The 23,005-nt window shown below is 40.7% G+C and overlaps 2 protein-coding genes across 2 annotated transcripts in view; one reads left to right on the plus strand and one right to left on the minus strand.

The window, feature by feature from the left end:
* The first annotated feature begins 2,018 nt into the window (after positions 1–2,018).
* chst2b (carbohydrate (N-acetylglucosamine-6-O) sulfotransferase 2b) lies at positions 2,019–5,607 on the plus strand. Its single transcript, XM_054622568.1, has one exon. The coding sequence runs from the start codon at positions 2,558–2,560 to the stop codon at positions 3,953–3,955; it is 1,398 nt and encodes a 465-aa protein (XP_054478543.1). The 5' UTR covers positions 2,019–2,557; the 3' UTR covers positions 3,956–5,607.
* Positions 5,608–5,730: 123 nt separating this feature from the next.
* The window catches only part of LOC129110483 (sodium/hydrogen exchanger 9-like), a 58,246-nt gene continuing 40,971 nt past the window's right edge, over positions 5,731–23,005 (minus strand). Inside the window, exons 13-16 of the mRNA XM_054622567.1 lie at positions 14,456–14,501; positions 12,624–12,679; positions 7,319–7,424; positions 5,731–7,237 (exon numbers count right to left, since the gene is read on the minus strand). Of these exons, the coding sequence (XP_054478542.1) occupies positions 7,067–7,237; positions 7,319–7,424; positions 12,624–12,679; positions 14,456–14,501 (379 nt within the window). The 3' untranslated portion in view covers positions 5,731–7,066. The remainder of the gene's footprint in view (positions 7,238–7,318; positions 7,425–12,623; positions 12,680–14,455; positions 14,502–23,005) is intronic.

The raw sequence follows: 23,005 nt of genomic DNA on the forward strand, positions 1-23,005 counted from the left end.
AAAATGTCAATGTGGGGTCAAACTTAGCCCTTAGTGATTAAAATTCAAAGAGGAACTTTTCAGTTAAATGAACATTTTATAACAAGCATTTCCCAGTCAACTCTACATGTATTTCTAAATAATTACATGTGCAAGTGGGGGAATATGGCCTGTACCTGCACTTTATTATCCTCCAATACAGCATCCTAGAATGTCCCTTGGTAAATCAGACTGAACTACATTATAAATAATCAAAAAGAACATGATGTACAATTTAGCTTGGATACATACAGACATGTAATTGGTGCGATGGGATTAAAGTGTCACATTATCCGATTTTCAGAAAGTAATCCAAAACTGAGGAAGACAGGAAGATAGAAACAAACCTGTACTCTTTTTAAAATTTGACTCAAAGGTTATATAAAAAATATATCAACTATATATATGAAATTAAATATTATAGCAAATTTACATTTTTTTACATCAGCTTTTCAATCAGCCTAAATCTTGATACAATTGATAATTTACATAAATGATAAATGTTTTGGCAATGTAAAGAGTTGCGGTTATGTCGATCCTTTTTAGGTCAAAAGAGCTCCAGCAGAGGGCAGTCTGCTCAAAGGTTTTTCTTGTGTGCTGGATGAGTAATCCAACATGAGACCATATGGAATAGGAACATCAGGGTACACAAAGCATAAAGAGTAATTATTCACTGCATAGCTCCATAATCCAACCTATATCTAATCTCGTTTAAGCACACACAGCTTCAATGATCCGTAACAGATCTCTTCTTCAAATAACAACAAGACTATACTGTTTGTTTGACCGTAAAAACATAAATTATAGCTAAATAGCAAAATAATATTTTGTTGTTACAAGATATATATATAAAAAAAAACAGTACACTAAAGTCACCAAACATTACAATAATATCATTGAATCCCAATCTGGATATTATAGGGCTAGATTGCTCATCAGGGGTCAAAGGGCCCAACCCCTTTGACTCTGTGCCATTCGATTGTGCGCGTCTGTAATCCCAAACTGGCAAGCCTCTTAGGAACGATGATTTTCAATCTGCAGAGCATGTGGTTTCCTCTGTTCAAACACATGGCCCTACAGCTTCCCAGGACTTGTCAGTTCCTAGGGAACAGCTGTCAGATGTCACAACTCAGCTGATTCCTCTTGAGAGGAGTGTCAGTCACTGATGCTGTCTTTTTCCAATACATTCAAGATAAAAAAAAAAAAAAAAAACCCACTGCACTATTATTTAAGATCTACTGTTGTACGTTATTTTTAATTATCTTTAATAATCTTTCATCTCAAACGATATCCCTGGGGTACTCTAATAGGAATATACTTTACAGTGATGTGTTTATAGTATACTTTTAATTAATCATAGGATTCTTCCTTCGGGGTATAAGGCTGTTTTTGATTTTTTTCTATAGATCTGGGCTACCCTCTTGAGTCAGCAGTTGGTCTTAAACACATACATTTAATTTGAAATATTGATTCTTTTCTGCATTATAAAGAGAACATACACAACAGAGAACACACACAACAGAGAACACACACAGACAGGGCTCTCCATAGAATAACAACTTAAAACAGATCCATTTAAACAAAAAACAAAGACTTTTTAAGAGACAATGGGGATGGGGGGGTGAGGTTGTCACGTTTTCAGCTAAGTAACCATCAAATCCCTATGCAGCACGTACAGTGTGCAGCTGCATGTCTTAAAAAAAAACAAAAACAAGGGTGGAGCATGGTAACGAGGATGCAGACAGTGAGCTAGGCCTCTCTGAAACACAACAACAGCATCATCTCCCACCGTCTACCATTGCTGCGATCTGTGGGAGCTCAGAAGAAGAAGAAGCTAAGGGCTGCAGCGGGGACTGGCGCGCAGCGGAGCCAATAGGATGGCTCTCTGACGCACGACGCAGCCCACACGGGGGCCAATGGGGTCCCTTCTGAGGGCGGGGCCTTTTCCTCCCCTTGTATTCTGATTGAAACGGTTCTAGTTTGTATTAGTTGGACGAGCAGAGCAGCGAGAAGAACGAGGGACTGTGTCGGTGAGACGCGGAAGCCCGGGGACACTGGATGCGTAACGATGCGAGCTCCACAGCGGCGCGCCAAATGGTGACGTTTTTCTTTTTTTTATATTGTCTGCGATGCATCAGATCAAGATGATGACTGCGCAGGGGTTCCTCCGCTGATCATGCACAAACAAGGGCGTCTGTTACAATGATGAAGGCTTCTTCCCCTTTTTTTTGTTTTTGAACACGGGCCACCCACTGAAGAATCGCTGCAGCGCGGCGGCGCGCCATGGACAACTTAAACGCCCGTCTCATCCATCCCCACGAAGAGCATTGCGCAGTGCAGTGAAAACGGGGAAATCGCGTTGTGGATTTCCACATATAAGGGGGGGTGAGTATATTACCTAATGAGCTGCTGCTATTCATCTGGGTATCCAAGTCCAACCCCGTACAGGCTGCAGACATCCCCCCCCGCAGAGTGCCGGTGCACGGTCAATGTAAGGAGCTTTGTCCAGTGGTGAGAGCCACACTCTCCTCGGGCACAGATGAGAGGCAAACAATACCATCAAGCACTGAAGTTGACAGCGCCCTGGGAGAAGGATGCTGGCTTTGGGAGGAAGCTTAAAACCTACAGGAATCATACCAAGATAATAGCGCAGCCTGGGATCGTGATGAAAGTCCTCCGCAGGAAGAGGATTGTGTTATTTATGGCCTACTTCTTGCTGCTGGTCCTCACTATGCTGAACTTGGCTAATTATAAATGGACTAAGGAGCCTCAGCAGTGTAATCATCAGATGAGGAGCACCACTTATCAGAGCAGATCTGACATTCGCTTCCTGTACAGGCCCTCTTTGGCTAAAAAGAGACAGCTCATCTACGTTCTGACCACATGGAGGTCGGGCTCGTCCTTTTTCGGGGAGCTTTTTAACCAAAACCCTGAAGTGTTCTTCTTGTATGAGCCCATGTGGCACATCTGGCAGAAACTGTACCCAGGTGACGCAGTGTCTTTACAAGGGGCAGCCAGGGACATGCTTAGCTCCTTATACCGCTGCGATCTGTCTGTTTTCCAACTTTACAACAGCCCCGGGGGCAAGAATTTTACCTCCCTGGGACTATTTGGGGCCACCCTCAATAAAGTGGTGTGCTCCTTTCCCCTCTGCTCGGCCTACAGGAAAGAGGTGGTGGGGATGGTGGATGATAAGGTGTGTAAAAAGTGCCCCCCTCAAAGCCTTAGACTGTTGGAAGAGGAGTGCCTAAAATATAGCACCATAGTCATTAAAGGGGTACGCATTTTGGACGTTAACGTGTTGGCCCCACTCATGGAGGATCCATCGCTGGATTTGAAGGTGATACACCTGGTCAGGGACCCACGGGCAGTGGCCAACTCCAGGATCAAGTCCAGACACGGCCTCATAAGGGAGAACTTACAGGTGGTCCGCAGCAGGGATCCTAAACTTCGCCGGATACCTTTTGTGGATCCTGGTCACAAAGCCAACAAGAAGGATGGTGCAGACTACCACTCCATAGGAGCCATGGAGGTGATCTGTGACCGCACCTCCAGGACTTTGAGGACTGCCTTAAACCCACCCAGCTGGCTGAAGGGAAAGTACATGGCGGTGCGTTACGAGGACCTGGTGGAGAACCCAGTCAAGACCTTGCGGAACATCTACCGCTTTGCCAACCTCACCACCAACCATGACATCGAGTCGTTTGCACTGAACATGACCAGCGGCTCCAGCTCCTCCTCTAAGCCATTCATAGTCTCGTCCAGGAATGCCACACAAGCTGCTAGTGCATGGAGAACAGTGCTCAGCATTCAGCAGATCAAACAAGTGGAGGACTACTGTCACCATGCCATGTCTGTTCTGGGGTACGACAGAGTCAGAACAGCCGGGGAGGCCAAGGACTTAAGCAAATCGCTACTGACACACTCCAAACTGTGAAAGCCTACTCTCCACCAAAGACCTTTTAATTTAATGTTATTTTTTTGCATCGAGTGCCGTTTCCTCTTATTGTGGAATTAAAGCTTTACTTTAAACTCAGTGTTCGAGGAGCTCCACTGGCCACATTTGGAATGTATCATGTTTCTCTCTCTGCTGTGGTATTTGAAGGGACCACTTCTTTTATACTGGGATATGGGATGTATTTCCAAGATATAAGGCCTGTGAACAGTGACTTAATAAGTGAAGCTGCATCAATGAGAAAAAAAACCCAACAACAACTGTATAATTCATGTATCTTGTTATGATGACACTTCAAAGTGAATATTTTGAGGTTATTTTTGAATGTTCAAAACCTTACAAAAAATCTGTTTTTTTCCAGTCTCCATACTGTCTGTAAAAGTGAAAATAGTTGATGACAGAAAAACAGAAGAACTGATAAAAAAAAAAAAAAAAAAAGATCATTGCTAATGTTTATTTGTAAGATCTGGTTGAAGTCAGAGACAATCAATACATTGGTTTGTTGATGTGCCATAGGTAGAGGTGTGATGACTAGGCTACATCAGAACAGCAGTAGTGCTATTTCTAGTTTGAAAAAAAGAGGATGTTTTGATTTCTGTCACCAAATCCTTGTAGGATGATATCATGCACTGTGGACAATGTCATTGCTCTGGAGCTGGAACGTCTCGCTCAGTGTCGGTGTAAGCGGTCTGTTCTACCATTTCAAATGTTTACAAATGCTTGCTCTTATAAAAAAAAACACATGATCTGGGATTATTGCATTGAGTAAAGTTCACAGTTAACAAGACGGTTCACGCATCTCTGTTGAAGAACCCACACTGCTTGCTCTACAGTACACTTCAAAATCCGGATCCTGATTCTTGCTGACATTCAGAGTTTCTCAGCTAAACACATCATGTGTATCCTTGAGCTCTAAGAAACGTGTTGAGTGCATTTCCTTCCTCATAAAACAATTGAAAAGCAAGTATGAAACCTGCATTGTTAACATCAAGGTTTACCTCCTTGCGGTTTTCCTCTTCCCTGCCTTTGCTGGCACATTAATGTGTTTCTTGGTGATTAGTGGAATACTTTGAAATGATCAGAAATGTTTGTACTGTCATCCACATGTCTGTCAGTCCTGAGAACAAACAAAGCAGGGACCCACGCTTAAAAATGACTCTATAATGATACTGTATTAGTAGTCAAACACTCTTCAGGGTACCTTTAAGTATGCATCATAAAACTGTTATTCATTATAGTCAGAAAAACTGTATTCATTAGTTGGAAGGAGTAATTGTTATAGTTACTGTAGAACTTCGACTTCAATTTTCTTTACAACACAGCGTTATGGATGTCAGAGAATTGGCTAAAAGGGGAAATACACTAATATCAAATCATTTGAATGCAAAGGGGGACTTAATGAAAACCACTACAAAGCTGAATTTCCACTTTAACGCCATCAAGATTGTGCTATGATTTGCTGAGGTCTAGAGATTTGATCGCACTTTAGTAAAACAGCTCGGTAAAATTTGCTTCGTGATGCTCAAAAAGACCAAAAAATGACACTTGAAAAGCTCAACAAGCGGCGTCTTTCATTTCTCAACAAGGTTACACAGAAACGTTGGAAGCCCTGGTGAGCACTTTCTTCCCCTTGCACAGAGATAGATGCTGTATCTGGTGGGTGTACTTTTAATGAGTACTTCTTAATGATAACATTAAAATAATTTTTTTATTCAACAGAAGTAACTGGCATATGTGGAAAGAGTCATTGCCATTGAGTTTTCAAATTGTAATGTTTTGATACTTTGAGCATCACAAACCAAATATTTTGCTGTGCGTTGTGTTTGGATGTATAGGTGATAGCTTCTTATCCCAGAAAATCACACCAAAACTAGTATGAATGTACTCGGAATTACACCAACAATGAGAAATTTTGGGGCAACTGTTTCTTTAAGGATTGGACTGCAGCTTGAGCGTCTCCATCTGAGGACTCATGATGCTATGTTGCTATCATTCAGTCCCTTTGGCTCAGAACAAAACTGAATACAAACATCGTTATAAACAAAGGAGAATGCATTGCATTTCTCTTCAGCAAGTGAGGACTGAAACAGAGGAGCATTCTATTGATGCACCCATGCATTCACAACATACAAATGGAAAGCCCTCACTTCAAGGACAATGGCTGTATTAACAGTCTGCATATTCACAAAGCCTAACCTTCACAGATAGGATGTGTGCAGTACACAACACCCTGCTTCACACAAGGGGAATGGGGCCCAGAGATTTATAATGATGTACTCAGAAGGCAACAAAGTCCAATCTATAAAGAAGTCAGAGGAAACCTCACATGCTAATGGTCTCTGCCAAGTGCTGTTAATATACTTTAGCATTTGGAATTATTTTAGCTTGCCGCAGAATGAGCAAGTCTTGAAGGGGATGTTGTAAATTCAGTGCAATACATTTTGAATCAGTTAAAATGATTGTAGCGGAAAACAGTGCAATAAAAGTTTAATAAGGAGTCGGGGAAGAGCAAAGCAAAGTTGGTACAAAAATACCATGTCAGCTGATTAAGGGAAATATTGTAGCCTTCAATTCGAGAACAATTCTTCCTAAAGCTCGTAAGCAAGACCTTATGTAACCGAGTAGCATGAAGCTGCTCAACTGGCAATTCATGTGTGACTAAGCATGCTGTATTTTCACAACTGTGCCATTATGATTTTGCTTGCTGTGTGAAAGGTATTTTGAGCACACACAGGTGAGTTTCTGCCTCCTGTTAATTGTGTTAAACATTAGGCACTTCAAAGCAGGATTAATAATTATATTTAAGCCATTCAATTAATTCCTTGAAACTTGTGCAAAACAAGCCAAGAAAATCATCAGCGGAGCTACAGAAGGAGCAATGGCCTTTGCAATTTCTCCCTCTGCGAATGTGTCTTTGCATGCATGTCAGCACAAGGGGAGAGCGTGACCTTTTCGGGAGGCATTGTGACGCCGACTCCCGGTCGGCTTCTCTCAGATGCCCTGGCCAGTGACCCCAGCCACTGTGGGAGGCAGCGCCCGAGCCTCGGGGCAGCAGGGTCTGATTAGCTCGGCTTGGAGATGACTCCTGGAGCGTCAGGCCTCCATGGCAAGTACAGGAGCAGTACCAAGTCCCAGGTCTCCCTCCAGCAGGTCTTCCTGGTGCACGGATCCAGAGTCACCACCTATAGAGCCGAGCTGGTTCTCCATTTTCTCCATATCTAAGGTGGAGTCATCTCGATCGGTCTCACACAGCTGCACTTCAACCTGAATGACAAGTATTATCTTTCATTTCTTTCTATTCTCTGAAGATTTTTACAGTATGTATTTACACAAAGGAAGTCTTACATCCTGGGCATTGGTGCTGCTGAAGAGTCTGGCAAATACCCAACAGCACTGTGGCAGTGAGTCGGTGAGGGGAGGGCCACAGTGTGTCAGCACCGGCTTTAGATATCTGTCACCTTGTTAAGTCATAGTGGCAAAGGTGTGTAAATGTCAACAGCTGTAAACAAGAGAAAGGAAAAGTGTTCGTGTTTAGCCTTTTTCCAAATCTGGCTTCAGGCCACCAAGTTTTAATAGCAATCATTTTAACAGAACCAAAGTACATCTAACTAGGGTCACATTTAGTGAGATATGTGAAATGTGACAGCTGTTTCCTTCAACTGATGTATGTTAGAGGGTTCATAAAGGTTCAGAAGACAGTTGTACTAACTTAGCTAAGTATGTTAATAATGGATGGGACCAAAGGATATATGGGGGGGGGTTTATTGTTTAGCCACAGATGTGGGAGGGCAAATCAGGATAGTGAGTATTTTAGAAAGTATTGGTTAGAGTGAGACACTTTTTTCTGCCAGGTAGTTGTCTGAAGAAATAAAAGTCCACAATAAAATATGCAGAACAGCAGGGAGCTTTACAGAGATAAAAATGTACCCATAGAAAAAAGGCATCAATTCTGAAGGGGGGCCTTTTTGGACTTGTTTGAAACTCTGATCAGTGTTGAGAGCAGGAATAGAAAGGGCCGTTCTCAGATGTCATGTGTTGTGATAAAGTCTCTCGGAGGTGTTGTGTGCTCTGATGGTAGATGGCCACTTGGCTTATTATAAACCATCTAACAGCTCTTTTCAGGGCCAGATTTCTGCACACTGTAGCTTGCTGACAGCCGATCTTGTGATACACTTATTTTTTTATCCTCTCCATTACGCACCCTTAAAAATGACAGCACACAAACTAGCTTTGAACTGAAAAAAAGTTCGGATAATAATTGCCCTTCAGCAGGTGTTCACACTTTGCTGTCCTTGCGCCTCGGGAAAAGACAAAACAAGACTTCACCAGTGCTATAATTTCTGTACAAAAGCAACCTTTGTACTTAAGAGCCTATAATGAATAATTTCATACTTAGGCAGCACAAAAGTACACAATCCCCTGGCATAAGCACATAAAACAAAGAGCAGAGGGAAATGATCTAATAAGTTATTTGCCACCAATTCTTATATTCTGGTGCTGTTATCAGCAATATGCAAGAGCTAGGAATTATGAGCCCTTTTCTGCCAGCTAACAGGATTTATTTATAAATGCCTCAAATGAGGGCGAGAGAACGAGCAGAGGGATGAGGGATGAAGAGGTAGAAAAGGAGGGAATAATGACTTCCTAGGGACCTGCAGGAATGAGTTGTCTTCTTGTCGGCATGGTGTCCTCCTGTTCCATGCTGGCATAACACTAGACAGCAATGGTAATTAACTGCTAGAGCTGCTTTCTGCTCCACAATGTCAGGTTGTGTGTGTGTGTGTGTGTGTGTGTGTGTGTGTGTGTGTGTGTGTGTGTGTGTGTGTGTGTGTGTAAAGGTGCTGAGTCGTTGTGTGGGGGTAGAAACCCAACTGCTGCCTCAGCCATCATCGCAGCAAGCATCATTCCCTACTTGCATGTCCCACACGTCACCTTTTCCAGACCTCAACTACTAAATGGATGAGAGAGAAATAGATTGATACAGATATAGGTTATAATAGGTAAAATAAATTTGTTTAATCCTTTTTTTTATAACATGGAGAATGTGTTTTTTCTAATCCAAGAATATCATTCTTTGGCTGCGACCATTTTCCCTCTTAAACAAATAGCTTGGCATTTATCTTTTCCTTTCTTGTTATTTCCCAAAAATTCAAAGTATCCTTTGAAGGTGGCTGTGCAAAAAACTCATAGTCATCACAGAATAAACAAGAATGGATCTAATTGGATCTCTTTACATTACTTTATACTTCTACTCTACCACATTTCAGAGAGAAAAAAAAAATACTTTATATCTCACTATATTTATCTGACAGCGGCAGACACTGATTACTTTTTATGATTCAGATTTTAAAGACAATTCATATCATCAACTTATACATAATTATAACAAACTACCCAACCGGGTGTGAAGCAAATACAGTAAAATTTGCTTCACTGTGACCAGCAACAACAATAAAATACTTATAAAACCCTCTAAAAGTGGCTATCATACAAAATACAACATGTCAGCACATGCAATTTACAGTTAGGGCCACCTCCCTCTGTAAAAATTTTTTGTTTAGCATTGTTTATGCCTTGCTACTGTGGTATATTACATAATAAGACATATTGGTTACACAAGAGACTTAACTCCCAAGTCGCGCCACAGACAGCATAATGCAGCCGCCCCGGGGTGGCCTCTTGGATGCCAGAGTCAAAACAAAAGCAGTGGTTGCCAGCCCTAAAACCACAGTCTGCGAACCAGTTTGGCAAGAAAGATCAAACAGACTTTGATGTCCATCATAATCACTGCTTACGAGTAAAATGTTTGTCCTAATGAGCCTTAAAGCCAGGCTGACGGGGAAACGTTTAAGGAAGCAGCAGTGTGCCTTTAGGATGGGACAATGGCAAGCCAGGTAGAAGCTCGATTACGTGGCAGCAGGTTTCAGGCTGAGGCTGCCCTCACCTGGTCCACATCAAAGCGTCTGCATAATACCATTTCTTTTTTACTTCAATGTGCCTTTGATCCTTCTCACATGCCCTCTCTCTCTCTCTCTCACTCACACATTTACATGCAGATTATAATAAAATAAAAAACACCACACACATTATGTCAAATGCACGAATCAATCCACCATGTAGACATCTAACTAAAGCCAAAGAGTGTGGGTATGTGGTGACTATGGCAACACACTCTGAATTGTTGTGTTGCAAGCCAAAGTGAGTCAATGAAAGTATCATAATTGGAATTTTTGCAGTGCGTCATATTTTGTGCCTCAGCACAGTTATCAACTCTCTGGCTGTCTCAATAGACTCTAGAGAGCCAGATTGGGCAGATTAAACTAACACGATGTAACTTGTTACTGTCTTTATGCTAAGCTATGGTAACCAGCTGTTGAATCTGCTGACTGTTGTGCAATGTGTATTATCAGAAACTGTGTATAATTCTATGTCACATAACCATCCTTTTGAAACTCTATCAAATATTGACTGAAAAACACCTCCACTGTTTCAAGAAAGTATTTAACATTTAATGGAGACTGCATTTCTGCAAAGACTAAGAGTTTCTTTGTGACAACTAGCAGTCGGTTCTGAGAAAAAGAGTGTCTGAATCAATGTTCTCAGAAGCTGGAAGACTAACAACAAATGTAATACAAAAATAAAGACATCAGGAAGGACATTAGGTCATATCCAGCTCTGTGCTTTTACAGGGATTTCACAATTTATTAAACCACATCACTTTTTCTTTTTAACAGCCTGAATTAAAAATGTGTTTTATCAGTTAGTCACTAATCCTTTCACAACAATCCGTAATGTACTCCTTTAGTGTTTTTGTTTAAACTAAAATGAAAGTGAAGCAAAAAATGTAAAGCACAAAATATGTATATAACACATTTCCAATGATTTTCCTAGATAAGTGTAAATGTATTCAGTTGAAATGTGAAGCACAACATTCGGTGCATACGTGGCAGAGTTTATCACTCATCTAACACCCTCCTGTGAAACATGGTGCTGGTGGCAGTATCATGTTGTGATGAGGCTTTTCAGCAGCAGGGACATGGAAACTTGTGAAAACACAAAGGAACAATGAAGAGGAACTTCAGAATGTAAGACATTAGAGCGAAGAGACAGTATACTGTATAAAATGATCCTTTTCAGTGTCTAAGAAACACTGGAAGTTAGTTTTCACAGATCTTCCCTGTTGATTCAATTTGAGATGCGTGCAAAGAACAATGTGAAAAAGATCTTTAAATCTAGTGGGGCCGCGTTAATACAGGCATAAACAGAAAAAAATGAGTTTGTATTCGCTGCCGAAGTTGTTTTATAATGTTTTACTTATGATTTATTTTTTTCTCTCTCAATATGAAATGTTTTGACAGTAATTTTGTTATATTGTATGTATGTTATCAACTTAATTGTAGATTCATTCACTTTGAGTCATCCGGCACAATGAAAAAAACCTTCCATACTTTTTAAAGTAACTGTATAGAAGCCATTACCTCATATACTCTGCTCTTTCTTTTTAGAGTGTCATACTGTTATTATGCCCATACCATGAATCAACAGGCCAAAGTACGCTGCTTGTTTGTTGCAACAGCTTCAACTATGGAGAGCAACTACGGGATTTAGATTTTTAGGACAACCGGTTAACTCAAAACTGTCTTGTCGTCACACAAGATATTTCCTTCCATAAACTACACCATTTTGTCTAATACAGTGCTAAACCTGCCCTCTTGCAGCTTTCAGAACCACAGGGAGTGGTTAAGGATTAACCAACAGTCAAATAATATACGTCTCCTTCACTTTTAATGCACTACTCTGAAACAAAACATCTAATTAAAAATATTAATACTGTCATGCATTAAATGAAAACTCTAAATTAATGCACTAGTAAACCTGCTTTCATTGTTTTGCAGTGGAGATAAGAGTCCATAAAATAGAATGATTTGCTCCCAGAGAGCACCAAGCCAGGTCATGAGGCCATTAAGTGGTGAAATTAGATTAGCTTAAACTTAATGAAGTCCGCATGAAATTCAGCTGCAGAGGACGGGACTGTTTTCTTACAGCCATAATGATTTAACAGCATTCTCGGCTTGGAGGATGATTCCAGCTCACCGTGGAGTCAACAGCAAGTCATTTAAAGCAATTGTTTGACATTTGGGTAAATACACTTTCTTGCTGCAAGTTAGATGAAAATATCAAATTTACGTTACGTTAGCAGCTTGTTAGCTTGGGTAAGCATACAGACCAGTGTCAGAGGAAACAGCTAGCACGGCTCTGTCCAAAGCGAACAAAATCAGGATGTTCCATGTAAAACCTTATCTTGTTTATGCATCTTCATATTGTGTGAGATTTACCTGAGAACAGAGCAGGGCTAGCTGTTTCCTTTATGCTGCAAACTGGGGCAAAACCTTTCCAAAATTTCAAAATATCCTTCAAATATGCGTACATAGACCCACCACGCACCTGAAGCAGTTCATGAAACTTCCTGTTTGTTCTGCCATCAGAGTACATAAGGGCCTCTCTTCCCATTCCCTGAAATGAAGCACTCTTCCCTTGCTATTTTCCCTTGTACTCACTGTATGGTACCTCTCCACGGACCAGTGCATTAACCATTGTGAGTGTGAACAGATGTGAGAGTGCTCTCGAGAAGAAAGCAGTGAAAGGATACTTGTAGTCCAGACGGTGCCACAGGCCTCCTGTTGTGTCTGGCCTCCCAGTAGCAACCTGTAGACCATGAGAGAACCACTGTTACGTATCGACACATTAAGACCCTCTTGGGTGGCTGTACATGCTGCCTGATGGAAAAGATGAAAGCCTGCACCCCTGGATGGTCAGTGGGGCCATATCCAATGACCTAAGCTCTTACAAGTGGGACCGAGGGCCCTGTGCTTCTATAGGAAAATCTTGTTCTGAAAAACGGCAGAATCCCTAGAGGTCCCTTCTTGCTACAGTAAGAACATGCCTCCAGCAGTCCCTGGGCAGACTCTCACTCTGGGCAATGGTTACATTTATCCATTTCCATAAGAAAGACCCCGAGACTTGGCCTCGGGTCCCCCATGAGATGCTCTTCCAGCCATAGCTGCCACCCTGCCTATTCTGTCTGCCCCTCTGGCCTCATAAAGCCAGGGAGCTGCCAAGACCATGTCCCATTCACAGCGTGCAGATAAGCCAGGTCAAATAAGAAGATGAAAGCGAGGAAATGGGGAGCTGCTGGGAAGCACTGATAGAGAGGTGGCAGGGGTGAGTGTGTGGGTGGGTGGACGTACCTGCACGACAAAAAAAATGCACACTCAGAAGTGCCTGTGTGCCAGCAAGTATGTGCTACAGACTGTCATTTAGCAGGAAGCAAAAAGTGCATTCCTCCCCTTGAACCTCTTCTTCACTTTGATGTCATGCAGTGTTAAAATAAACAACAGAGCCCAGATTAAAGGGTAGAAGCTTTATGGCTCAGTGGAAGAGGATGGCAGGATATACTGTAAATCCTTGCAGTGTATGCTGCATATTGTTGTCCCTGTAATGTATAATAGTGTAAAAAAAATACTTTAAAAATACCCTGTACAAGTAGTCAAGCACATACAGATTCAGAATGTGACGCAGTACAGCCCTGCAGCACTTTGGTGGTAATTAAAAATAGCTCTTAACCAAATGAAGTTTCATTGTCCTAGAATGCGATCTTGCCTCTCTCACGTTGTTTAGTTCCCTCCAGTGGGGAGAGATGTAATGCTGGGAGCTAAGCAGATAACACAGCTTGCATCACAAGATCCTGTGTACATTACATATGTAGAATCATTTTGTAAACAACAATGTCTTTGTTTACATGCACACTTATATTCCACTATTGTAACAATATTCGAATGTCGATATGGCTCTTGTAAAAATCATATTCGGTTGAAGTAATAGAAGAAGGAGGCTTTGATCTCACAGTCAAACAAGCTGGTCAACGGGAAAAAAACCCACATTTTGACACAAAGAAGCATAATGGTAAAACATACCATCCCGTTCCACTTTTCCATATTTTGGAATAGTAATAGGAATATTGTCTTTTTTGTAATAGGAGAAAAGACTGTAATATTTGGTGCATATTAATGTAGTCAATGTAACTTATTTCAAGAATTGGGAATGAGTAAATAATAGAAGCTGTCGGGCTTCCATCTGCTATAGTCTGGAGAGCAAACAAAGTTTATTTCTATTTTTATGCTTCTAGAGAGATATTATTATAAAGATACTTTTATTACCGATTATGGTATCTTTGAAGCCTTGACAGCTTTTCTACTGGTATCTGTAATTATTCTCTTCATATTTTGTGAATTAGCTCTTCATTTTTAAACTTTAATATATACTGGCAGAGACTTTTCATGAAAAATCAAATCATATAAAACTCTAGATGTGTGGCACTGCAGATTCAAATACATTTGAATGCCAGAAAAGAAAAAAGACTGCAGCAATAAACAGAGTGGATAAAACATGGATTACTGAATAGTGACAATAAGGTGTTTTTACCTCAAAAGAAAGGTCATCTGAGTTTTCATCTGAATCCACGCCCACTCTGTAGAAAATGAAAAAAGCACAGTCAAACCCTGTCTCAACACAATAAAATGAAAAAGAGACAGAGACAAATCCCAGGGGTTTGATTCTCCACCACATGTGAAGTTATACCGTAAGTCATTCTAGCGTTGCATGGGACATTGCAATGAAATTGACAGTCATTGTGGAGCCTGGCTCAGTTTGAACATGACCTTTTCAAACAGTTTCATCCGAATCATCCTCATCTTCCACATCACAACTAGAAAATGTCAGCTGGGTAAAAAAATGCATAAATGACAAACGACGTTGCAATTATGCGTGATATTCTGTGTGTCTGCAATTATTTCCCTGTCGAGGTGTGCAACCCACTTTGCTGCAGGCCTACTTGAGCAACGGGGCTGAGAGGAGACGCCGACTGAACGCTCGCTCACTCTGAATTGAAATAAAGTGACTCTGCACCGGCCAGTGGCAGCCTAGTGAGCTGTTTCATTGGGAGACAAAAGCGTTATCTCAGTGTGCGCATGCATTTTATTGCAACTACGGTGCCATCATATCATATTTCACCCTGAATCTGAAATCAAAGGGTGATAATAACTTTTGTAGCGTTTTCTAAGGACACACGATGATAATTTCTGAGACATTTTTCCAGCTTGACACCAAAAATCTATAATTTCTGGTTATACAACAGCCACAAAACCTCCATTCAGTACAGGGGGAGGTATTCATTTCCCACAGAGCTCAGATGGATGCTGAGCGCGAGATTGGCTGTCGATGTTCGTTCCTACAGGTCAGCAGTTAACTCTAATAGCCTAGCATTACTGCTGCAGGCTCAGGACATTTTGAGATAGCCTACCACTATCACTGTGCAGAGTGCAGTCTGAATGTGCTGACACCAAAGCCTTACATTGAGAGGCTCCTGCAATAACAGAGAGGAGATTCTCATCAGAGCGCTAAACCGCTGCAATGACCAAAGTTGTGAAGACTTTTGTCTTGGCTGCCTCCCCTCCACAATCCGTCTCCGGTGTTTGTCTCTTGTGTTTTTTTTAATTTCTCCTTTTCTGATCATTGCTCTTGTTGTTATTGGTTCTCACATTTCAGGTTAGTCTGTGTTTAAGACATCAGTATGAATTAAGGCTATTTCGCACTGTGTTTCTGAGAGGTCGGGTGATATGAAACTCCAGAAAACATCCTGGACATTGTTCTACTTGGTAATTAATTTGATTTTTGATCCTGTGGTCCATCCCATCAAACCATTCATCACTGAGAGATTTCTCTTTGTTTTTTCACCATCTGTCCCCGTCTCCTCCTCTAGTAACCCCACCCAGCTTCTGTCTCTTCCTGTTTTTTTCCCCTTTAAGTTCCTATCTAAACCCATCTTTATTTGAACCACATCCATCTTTGTCTCTTTCCTCCCCTCTTTTTTTTACCAAATAGTTTTGAAAATCTTTCTGTCCACTCCCTGCCTTTATTGTCCTCCACTTTCATCCAACTCTTGGACTCTCACCTCCCACCTCCTCTCCGTTTCTTTGTCTCCTCCTACCACCCTCTCCCTGCTATTGTCTTTATTTTCAGCCCACCACATGTATCTATTCTTCTTGTCAGAATAGTAAAGAGAGGCACCAAGGTAGGAATTGTGCTGAAACTGCACAGGGATGAATGTAAAAAAGGGTGATTGAGATCTATAGTTATTATGCAAGGTCTTCTCAGGTCTACACTGGAGCAAGTTGTGTTGGTGCAAAGTGTTATGGGAAACCCTCTTGGATGGGGCAGGCTGGGACAGGCTCAAGCGGCCTGCACTGTGCTTTAAACATTCGCCTTCAGCCGGTGGGAGACATTCCATGGCCACATACAGGCTCCGTCACTGAGCTAAGCCAACAGAAAAAGCAAAGGGCAAATGAGGTGAGAAGGAAAGGCAACACAAGCTGAGGGTAGAGCAACAAATGAACAGGTTGAGTAGAGCAAAAATAAGAGAATGAGTTCCAGTTTCCTGTGCATGATGGTGAGTGAGATAGTCTGCAGCGACATGAGAGTGACAGTAAGAGTTGGTGCTGCTGGTGAGCGTGTGTGAGAGGGAGTGGTAGTGATCTGGTGAGTTTGTGAGTGAAAGATTGACTAGTGGAGACAGGAAAAGACAGCCAAAGAGAGACAGAGACAAAAACATAAAAGAGAATAGAAAAGAGCTTTCTCTCAACATCGAAGAAAGAGAGGAACAAAGAAGACGAGGCAGGGCCTGTTTGTGAGTGGGCCGACTGTTTTGTGTTTTGTGTCTTGGGGAGAATATTTTGTGGTCAGCCAGGCTGGTTGCATTCACGTTTTGAGATTCATGTGACCCCGGCGAGCTGTTTCTCTTACTTTCAACACACTGACACTCAATGAAGACAAATGAAGTGCAAACTTATCTAACAACTCTGGGACCGTGAGTTCACAGAAATAAATCTCCAATTGAGTGAAAGTGGACAGCCTGAGGCACACACTAGGAGAGGAAAGAAAATCCAACGGAAGAGGGAAGTCTGTTATCTTTGCATACATGTATATCAACTGCTAGGATCCGAGATAACAGCTGAGTCACAGATACTTCTGCAATGAGCCTCCACAGGAGTATGCGGCCGTCCCTTGGCCCAGATAACTCCCAAATTGAGGTGGAGTTCCCCAATCTGCAGGGAAATCAAACCCCTGCAATAAAACCCAGTCAGAAAAGAAATGCACAATGGAGTAACTCAGTCTACCGGAATTTGTCAACATTGTAAATTTAAGTTGTGGCTGCTATCCTACCAGTATCTGCAGCCTCAACAATCAACGTAGATGCTTCCTTTTCTGTTAGTGGGCTTTTTTATGTGCTGATACTATCTCCTTGAGCTGAGCTGCACTGTGACTAAAATATCTCTGGTCACGTTCCAGGATGACAGAGCGCTCTGCACAGGGCCCTCACTGACGACTCATCCATGCTTTTGGGGAATGTTGCTATTAATAAAAACACGTAAGGTTTCTGTGTTTGGCCTTTTTTTTTAAGACGGATAGAGAAAGTAGCTCCTCTTTTACTACCTGTATATTGTCCGACACATTAAGTGCAAAAATAAAAGGATGAAATAACACTCCTAGATGGATGCAGAAAGCACCCACGGACACCTCCTTACAAGCTAATTTAAAAAAAGAAAAATCCATTTGCTCTTCCTCACAGAAAAGAGGTAGAGCAAAATAACTTGGCCTAGAGCAGTGATGCAGTGTGTGTGTGTGTGTGTGTGTGTGTATGAGCACCTAAATGTTTGTCTCTGTAGCGTTGTTATCGGAGACAATAGTTAGCTGGTAAAACTGTGCTTGATGTGCTGTAGGCACACTACACAAGGCCTCAAAAGAAGACATCACAACATCAGAGACACGTCAACTACTTTGCACATACGGCTCATTTATAAAACATCTTACCTTGGAGGAAGTCTAGTAGGAGGATTGGAGTTAACTGTGTTTACGTGCAGGCAAAACATTTTCCTCGCTAGCGTTTCCTCTGGAGTAGAAAATCTCCTCTGCATTTGATTAGCAGCACTCGTTAATAAACATTCACATGAGTTCAAGTACTCAAGTAGCGTACACTCAACAGGCAGGGTAAATCAAGTTACAACACTCCTCTCTGCTTTGCTCAATCTGCGCACTTCCTGCTCAAAGACAGAGGGAGAGGATGAGAGTGAAACAGACGGGGGAGCACAGAGAGAGAGAGAGAGAGAGAGAGACGGGGGACAAAGACAGTCAGAGTCTCACAGGGACTGTGTTTGCTTAACCCTGTAAGTTTGGACAAGAGGAACGCTGTAAGTCATCCTTCCAGTTTCCTGTTTGCAAATCCCATTTGGTTGTTCTTCCCACTAGGGATTCACGTGGATATCATATTCGACAGCACACATTTCTCCTAACAAAAACCAGAATGTGGAACCAGCTCCAAAATGTACACCATGTACAACATGCATTTATATATGTACAGTACCAGTCAAAAGTTTGGACACACCTTCTCATTCAACTACTTTGAAGAATCTAAAATATAAAAACATATTCTGGTTTGTTGAGCATTTGTTTGTTTACCACATAATTCCATATGTGTTCCTTCATAGTTTGGATGTCTTCAATATTAATCTACAATGTAGAAAAAAAAATAAAATAAAGAAAAACCATTGAATGAGAAGGTGTGTCCAAACTTTTGACCGGTACTGTATTCTTATTGATTGCGCTTGCAATGCACCTTAATACAATATGACAATTTAAATCCATGTTGTGTGGGAAACAGTATAGCCAGATTCAAATCATTTCATCCAGATAGTCATATATACACAAATAAGGGACATAGGATGAGTATAACCGGTATGACTACCTGGATGAAATGATTTGAATCTGGCTATACTGTTTCCCACGCAACATGGATTTAAATTGTCACATTGTATTAAGGTGCATTGCAAGCACAGTCAACAAGAATACATTTGTCTGCAGACTACGCAGGGCAATAGCTGTTGCCATAGATGGTAATACAAGCAACATCGTTTATCCACTCAAAAAGAAGATAACAGAAATGTGTAAAAAAAAATAAGAAAAAGCCATCAATGCAGACATCAGGGCCTGCAGTGATCTCATTGTATTGACTGAAGTGACGAGAGTGAGTGATAAGAAATAACATCAGTGCAAGGTCTTTATAAAAGGTAGAACTGTGCATTAACGCAAAGACATGGCCCTCATTCAAACTGTTGAGATAAATGACTTCAAAAGGAGTATTCTGAAATGTTTTATGCTCTTGAAAAATAAATGACAAGCTTATTTCAATATATAATTGACCAGTTTGGTGTACTGATATTTGTTTCTCTGATTACAACTGAAACAATAGGCCTGCTTAACTGCTTTGTTTACAAATATTTACTATTTAACTAACATTTGAGAGCATCAGAAAGTTTTCATACCTGTTGCCAAAGGTGAGTCTATGTGTTAAAAGAGCTGTCAATCAAATTTGGAGTGACTGCAGGTTCCAACCCTAAGAATACATTATATCTGTGATATGTAGTCACAAACTACAAACATTTCACCCAAAACAAAATCCTCAAGTTGCACTGTAGATGTTCTAAGAAAGTGGTTCAAACGGCACTCTGACACACACAAACACACACACACACACACACACACACACACACACACACACACACACACACACACACACACACACACACACACACACACACACATAAACAAATGAATGAAATGCTGCCTCCTCAACCCCCGTCAAGTATGTTGTTAACTGATAATGCACTAAACTCCAGAAAAATAGTAATTACTATCCCAGCATCTTGTACTGCATTTAAATCACATTCTTTTGTAATTATATGAAGAAAAAATGATATAGCGTGTTATATATTATATATATTGCAAATTTCCCCGCTGCCGGACTAATAAAGGATTATCTTATCTTATCTTATCTTATATTTTTACAATCCCCTAATAATACTGGACATACATTTTAGGTCATAATGCAAAGCTTTGCAAGAGAGGAGTACTGTATGAGGTGTAAGGTGTGAGCCGTACATCTCTCATTGTTAGGACTTTGCAGTGGATGAGGGAAAAAAACAAAGAGCAATACAACATAAGCTTCTTTTCCTACTACTGCAGTGTTACAAAAGAACAATCCATATATGGCCAAGTCTCTGACTGCAGTATTTAGGTCAATCTGCTGAAACCAAGAGTGAGAGTCCTACTCTCTCTGCAGCTTTAACCTAAATTTCACATCACTTGAGCTGGTATAAAAATAACATTGATAGAGTGGTGTGTGTGTACATGAGTGTGTGTATGCTCCCACATGCATGTGTGTAAGTGATATTAGTCAAACATACTTCCGTGTGTGTAAAGCATTTACATAAGAATACGGCTCATTGTCTCAGAGATAATGTCTTTCGGTAGATATCTCATTTAACTGGACGTCTAAACTTCCACATTGCACACTGATAAATGATCACCCACTCAACAGATGTCCAAATATCACATTATTATTTCTGTTGTTTATTCTGCGGCATGAGGGATAATTATGGCCAGGAATAATCCTGCAAGTGTTGTAATGCCATCTTGGACATTGCTTCAGTCCAACTATTCCCAAACCCAGTAACAGTCATTACTTTGACATTGTCACTATTTTTTAAATGCACTTGAGCGATATTACAAGTTGTAATTTAAATGTATTCAATACTTTACTGTAAAAGTTTAGTATATCAATTTATTCGGCATGACCAATGCTTATTGACTGACAGAAAGGCTGTAAATAAATCAGAGCAAGCCATATTTTTTCTGAAGAATTGATCTTTCTAGTGTTAAATTATGTATGCGGTATTGTGTTCACAGTATCAAGCGAGAACCTGTAAAGCGCAATGTTATTAGTATGTTCTTATGTTAAACCATACAAGACAACCAAGTGTAAGAAGAGCCAGGTTAGCTTTTTCCTTCTGTTTCTAGTCTTTGTGCTAAGCTAAGATAACTGGCTGCCGGCTGCAGCTTTATATTTAATGGACAACTATGGGCGATACCAATCTTCTCCTCTTACTCTCTGCAATAAAGTGAATTCTCCCAAAATGTCCAACTATTTGTTTATTGTTGTCTGTAACCAGATATTGCTTTGCAGGTGTTTTTCATGTTGCATGTAAAACTAAAGCGATCAGATAAATGTATGGATGAAAAAAAGTACATTTCTTGTGGCAATGTAGGGTATAAAAATAAAGGAAAGTTTACTTATTTTCACTAATTTGTCACTTCTCTGCCTCAGTATTGTAGGTACAGTACTTGAGTTTAAAGGTACTAAGTATGCTTTACTCCGCTGATTTGTTTTTTCCTTGTATCATATCATTGCCGTAGGGATCATACTGTGCTACACATATATGAGATTTAAGGTGAAAAACAACACGAAAAACTGCAATAACACTGTAACATATCTCTGTCTCAGTTTGAGACTCTCCTACATTGTCTCACTGTGTCAACTGCTGTGGAAAGACACCCGTCCACCATGGAAGCCGACAGCTCTCAGTGTTTCAAACAGTGTCAGTTTGAAACACTGAGGGGAGTCTTTCAGCATTTCAGCCAGCTGGAGCCCTGAGGACAGCCAGGGACAGTCGGGAGCAGAAGAGGCTGTGGGAGCCAAAGATATTTTCATCACACAGAATTCATTTCCCTTCTCACAACGATCACCTGGATGTCTCAGCATGACACAGGGAAAAGGCCAAAGTTTAGCCTGGTGGAGTCAGCAGGAAACAAAGCATGGCAATAATTGGCTGGATAACACCAGCGGATAACATTCATCAAACTAGGATAACATTTTCTTTAATACAAACTATATTTTGAGTTAGTAGTAAATTTAATAGGGAAATGAGTGTTGAGTTACAGTTTGATTTGAGTTACATATCAAAAGAAGTCCTTGCTTTTATCTACTCACAATATTTTGATCATTTTGAAATGTTTTTAGACCATGCTAGCTTATTGAGATGAGAGAATTTGTGAAAAAAGACATCTTTGCTACTTTGTTTGCCTGATTACTCACAGGAATGGAATGTCAGACATTCCTTTTTAAAGGAAAGAGCTACAACCACCAGCCAAACAGTTTTGCTGGTGCATATTTACTCCCTTTAAAGAATAATAACATTACTTTTGAAATATATATTACTATTTAACTATATTACTAGCTCAAAAGCTCTGCTCATTTAAACAACTTCTACCATTGGCATATAAATAAAGCTAAATGTGTAATGATGCAATGTAAATGATATGCATTGCAATAAGAAAACAATGCTACACAATTGAAATTAAAGCAAAGTCATGTTGCATGTACCTACTTAAAGGGATAGTTCAGATTTTTCGGGGCAGCAGCAAAACCACCTAAATGAAAGGCCCACCTAAAACAAAATCTGTTTACGTGTTTTTACATATTTTAAAGCCACGGGACTCCTTTCACAACAAAGGATTAACTGGTCTACCCCTGCCTTGATCGGTTAGTTTGTTTGTTTCATTGTGTGACTTTTGTGTTTTAAAAGATTAGTTAGGATTCAATGAAGTCACATAATACACTTAAGCTGATATTGATTTATTTAGGTGGGTCTTTCTTAAATGTTTTGCTGTTGCCCCCTACCACAGCAGATCATTGCTTTACTTCCGTGCAGGTACTCCTGTCTGTTTCTCCAAACTTTGGAATGCTGACTGCTCACTACTGTAGGTATACACAGATTATGGATAAGTACCTCATACAACCCTACTTCAAAAATTCCAATCTATCCATTTAATTGTCTTAAGTTTGCCAGAACTATTAATGATTTTGTTAAAGTGTACCCTGTGCACAAATATGGACGACTATCCGAAAGTCTCTAAGCCCCACGTTAGGCCCTTGTTTAATTGCTCTAAAACCTCAAGCTGTATAATGACTGTTAATGAATAGCAAAGTGTTTCGAATGAAAATACAATAATAGCCTGTTACATTACTGCTCGCTGATGGGAGTAATTTGCACGTCGAACGGGGAAATCATAATGAAAAGGTGG

The sequence above is a fragment of the Anoplopoma fimbria genome, chromosome 21, assembly GCF_027596085.1.
Source record: "Anoplopoma fimbria isolate UVic2021 breed Golden Eagle Sablefish chromosome 21, Afim_UVic_2022, whole genome shotgun sequence".
In the NCBI taxonomy this organism is placed as follows: Eukaryota; Metazoa; Chordata; class Actinopteri; order Perciformes; family Anoplopomatidae; genus Anoplopoma; species Anoplopoma fimbria.

Excerpts from the sequence above, each read along its gene's own strand:
- chst2b (XM_054622568.1), top strand. The coding sequence starts at position 2,558 with ATGAGAGGCAAACAATACCATCAAGCACTGAAGTTGACAGCGCCCTGG.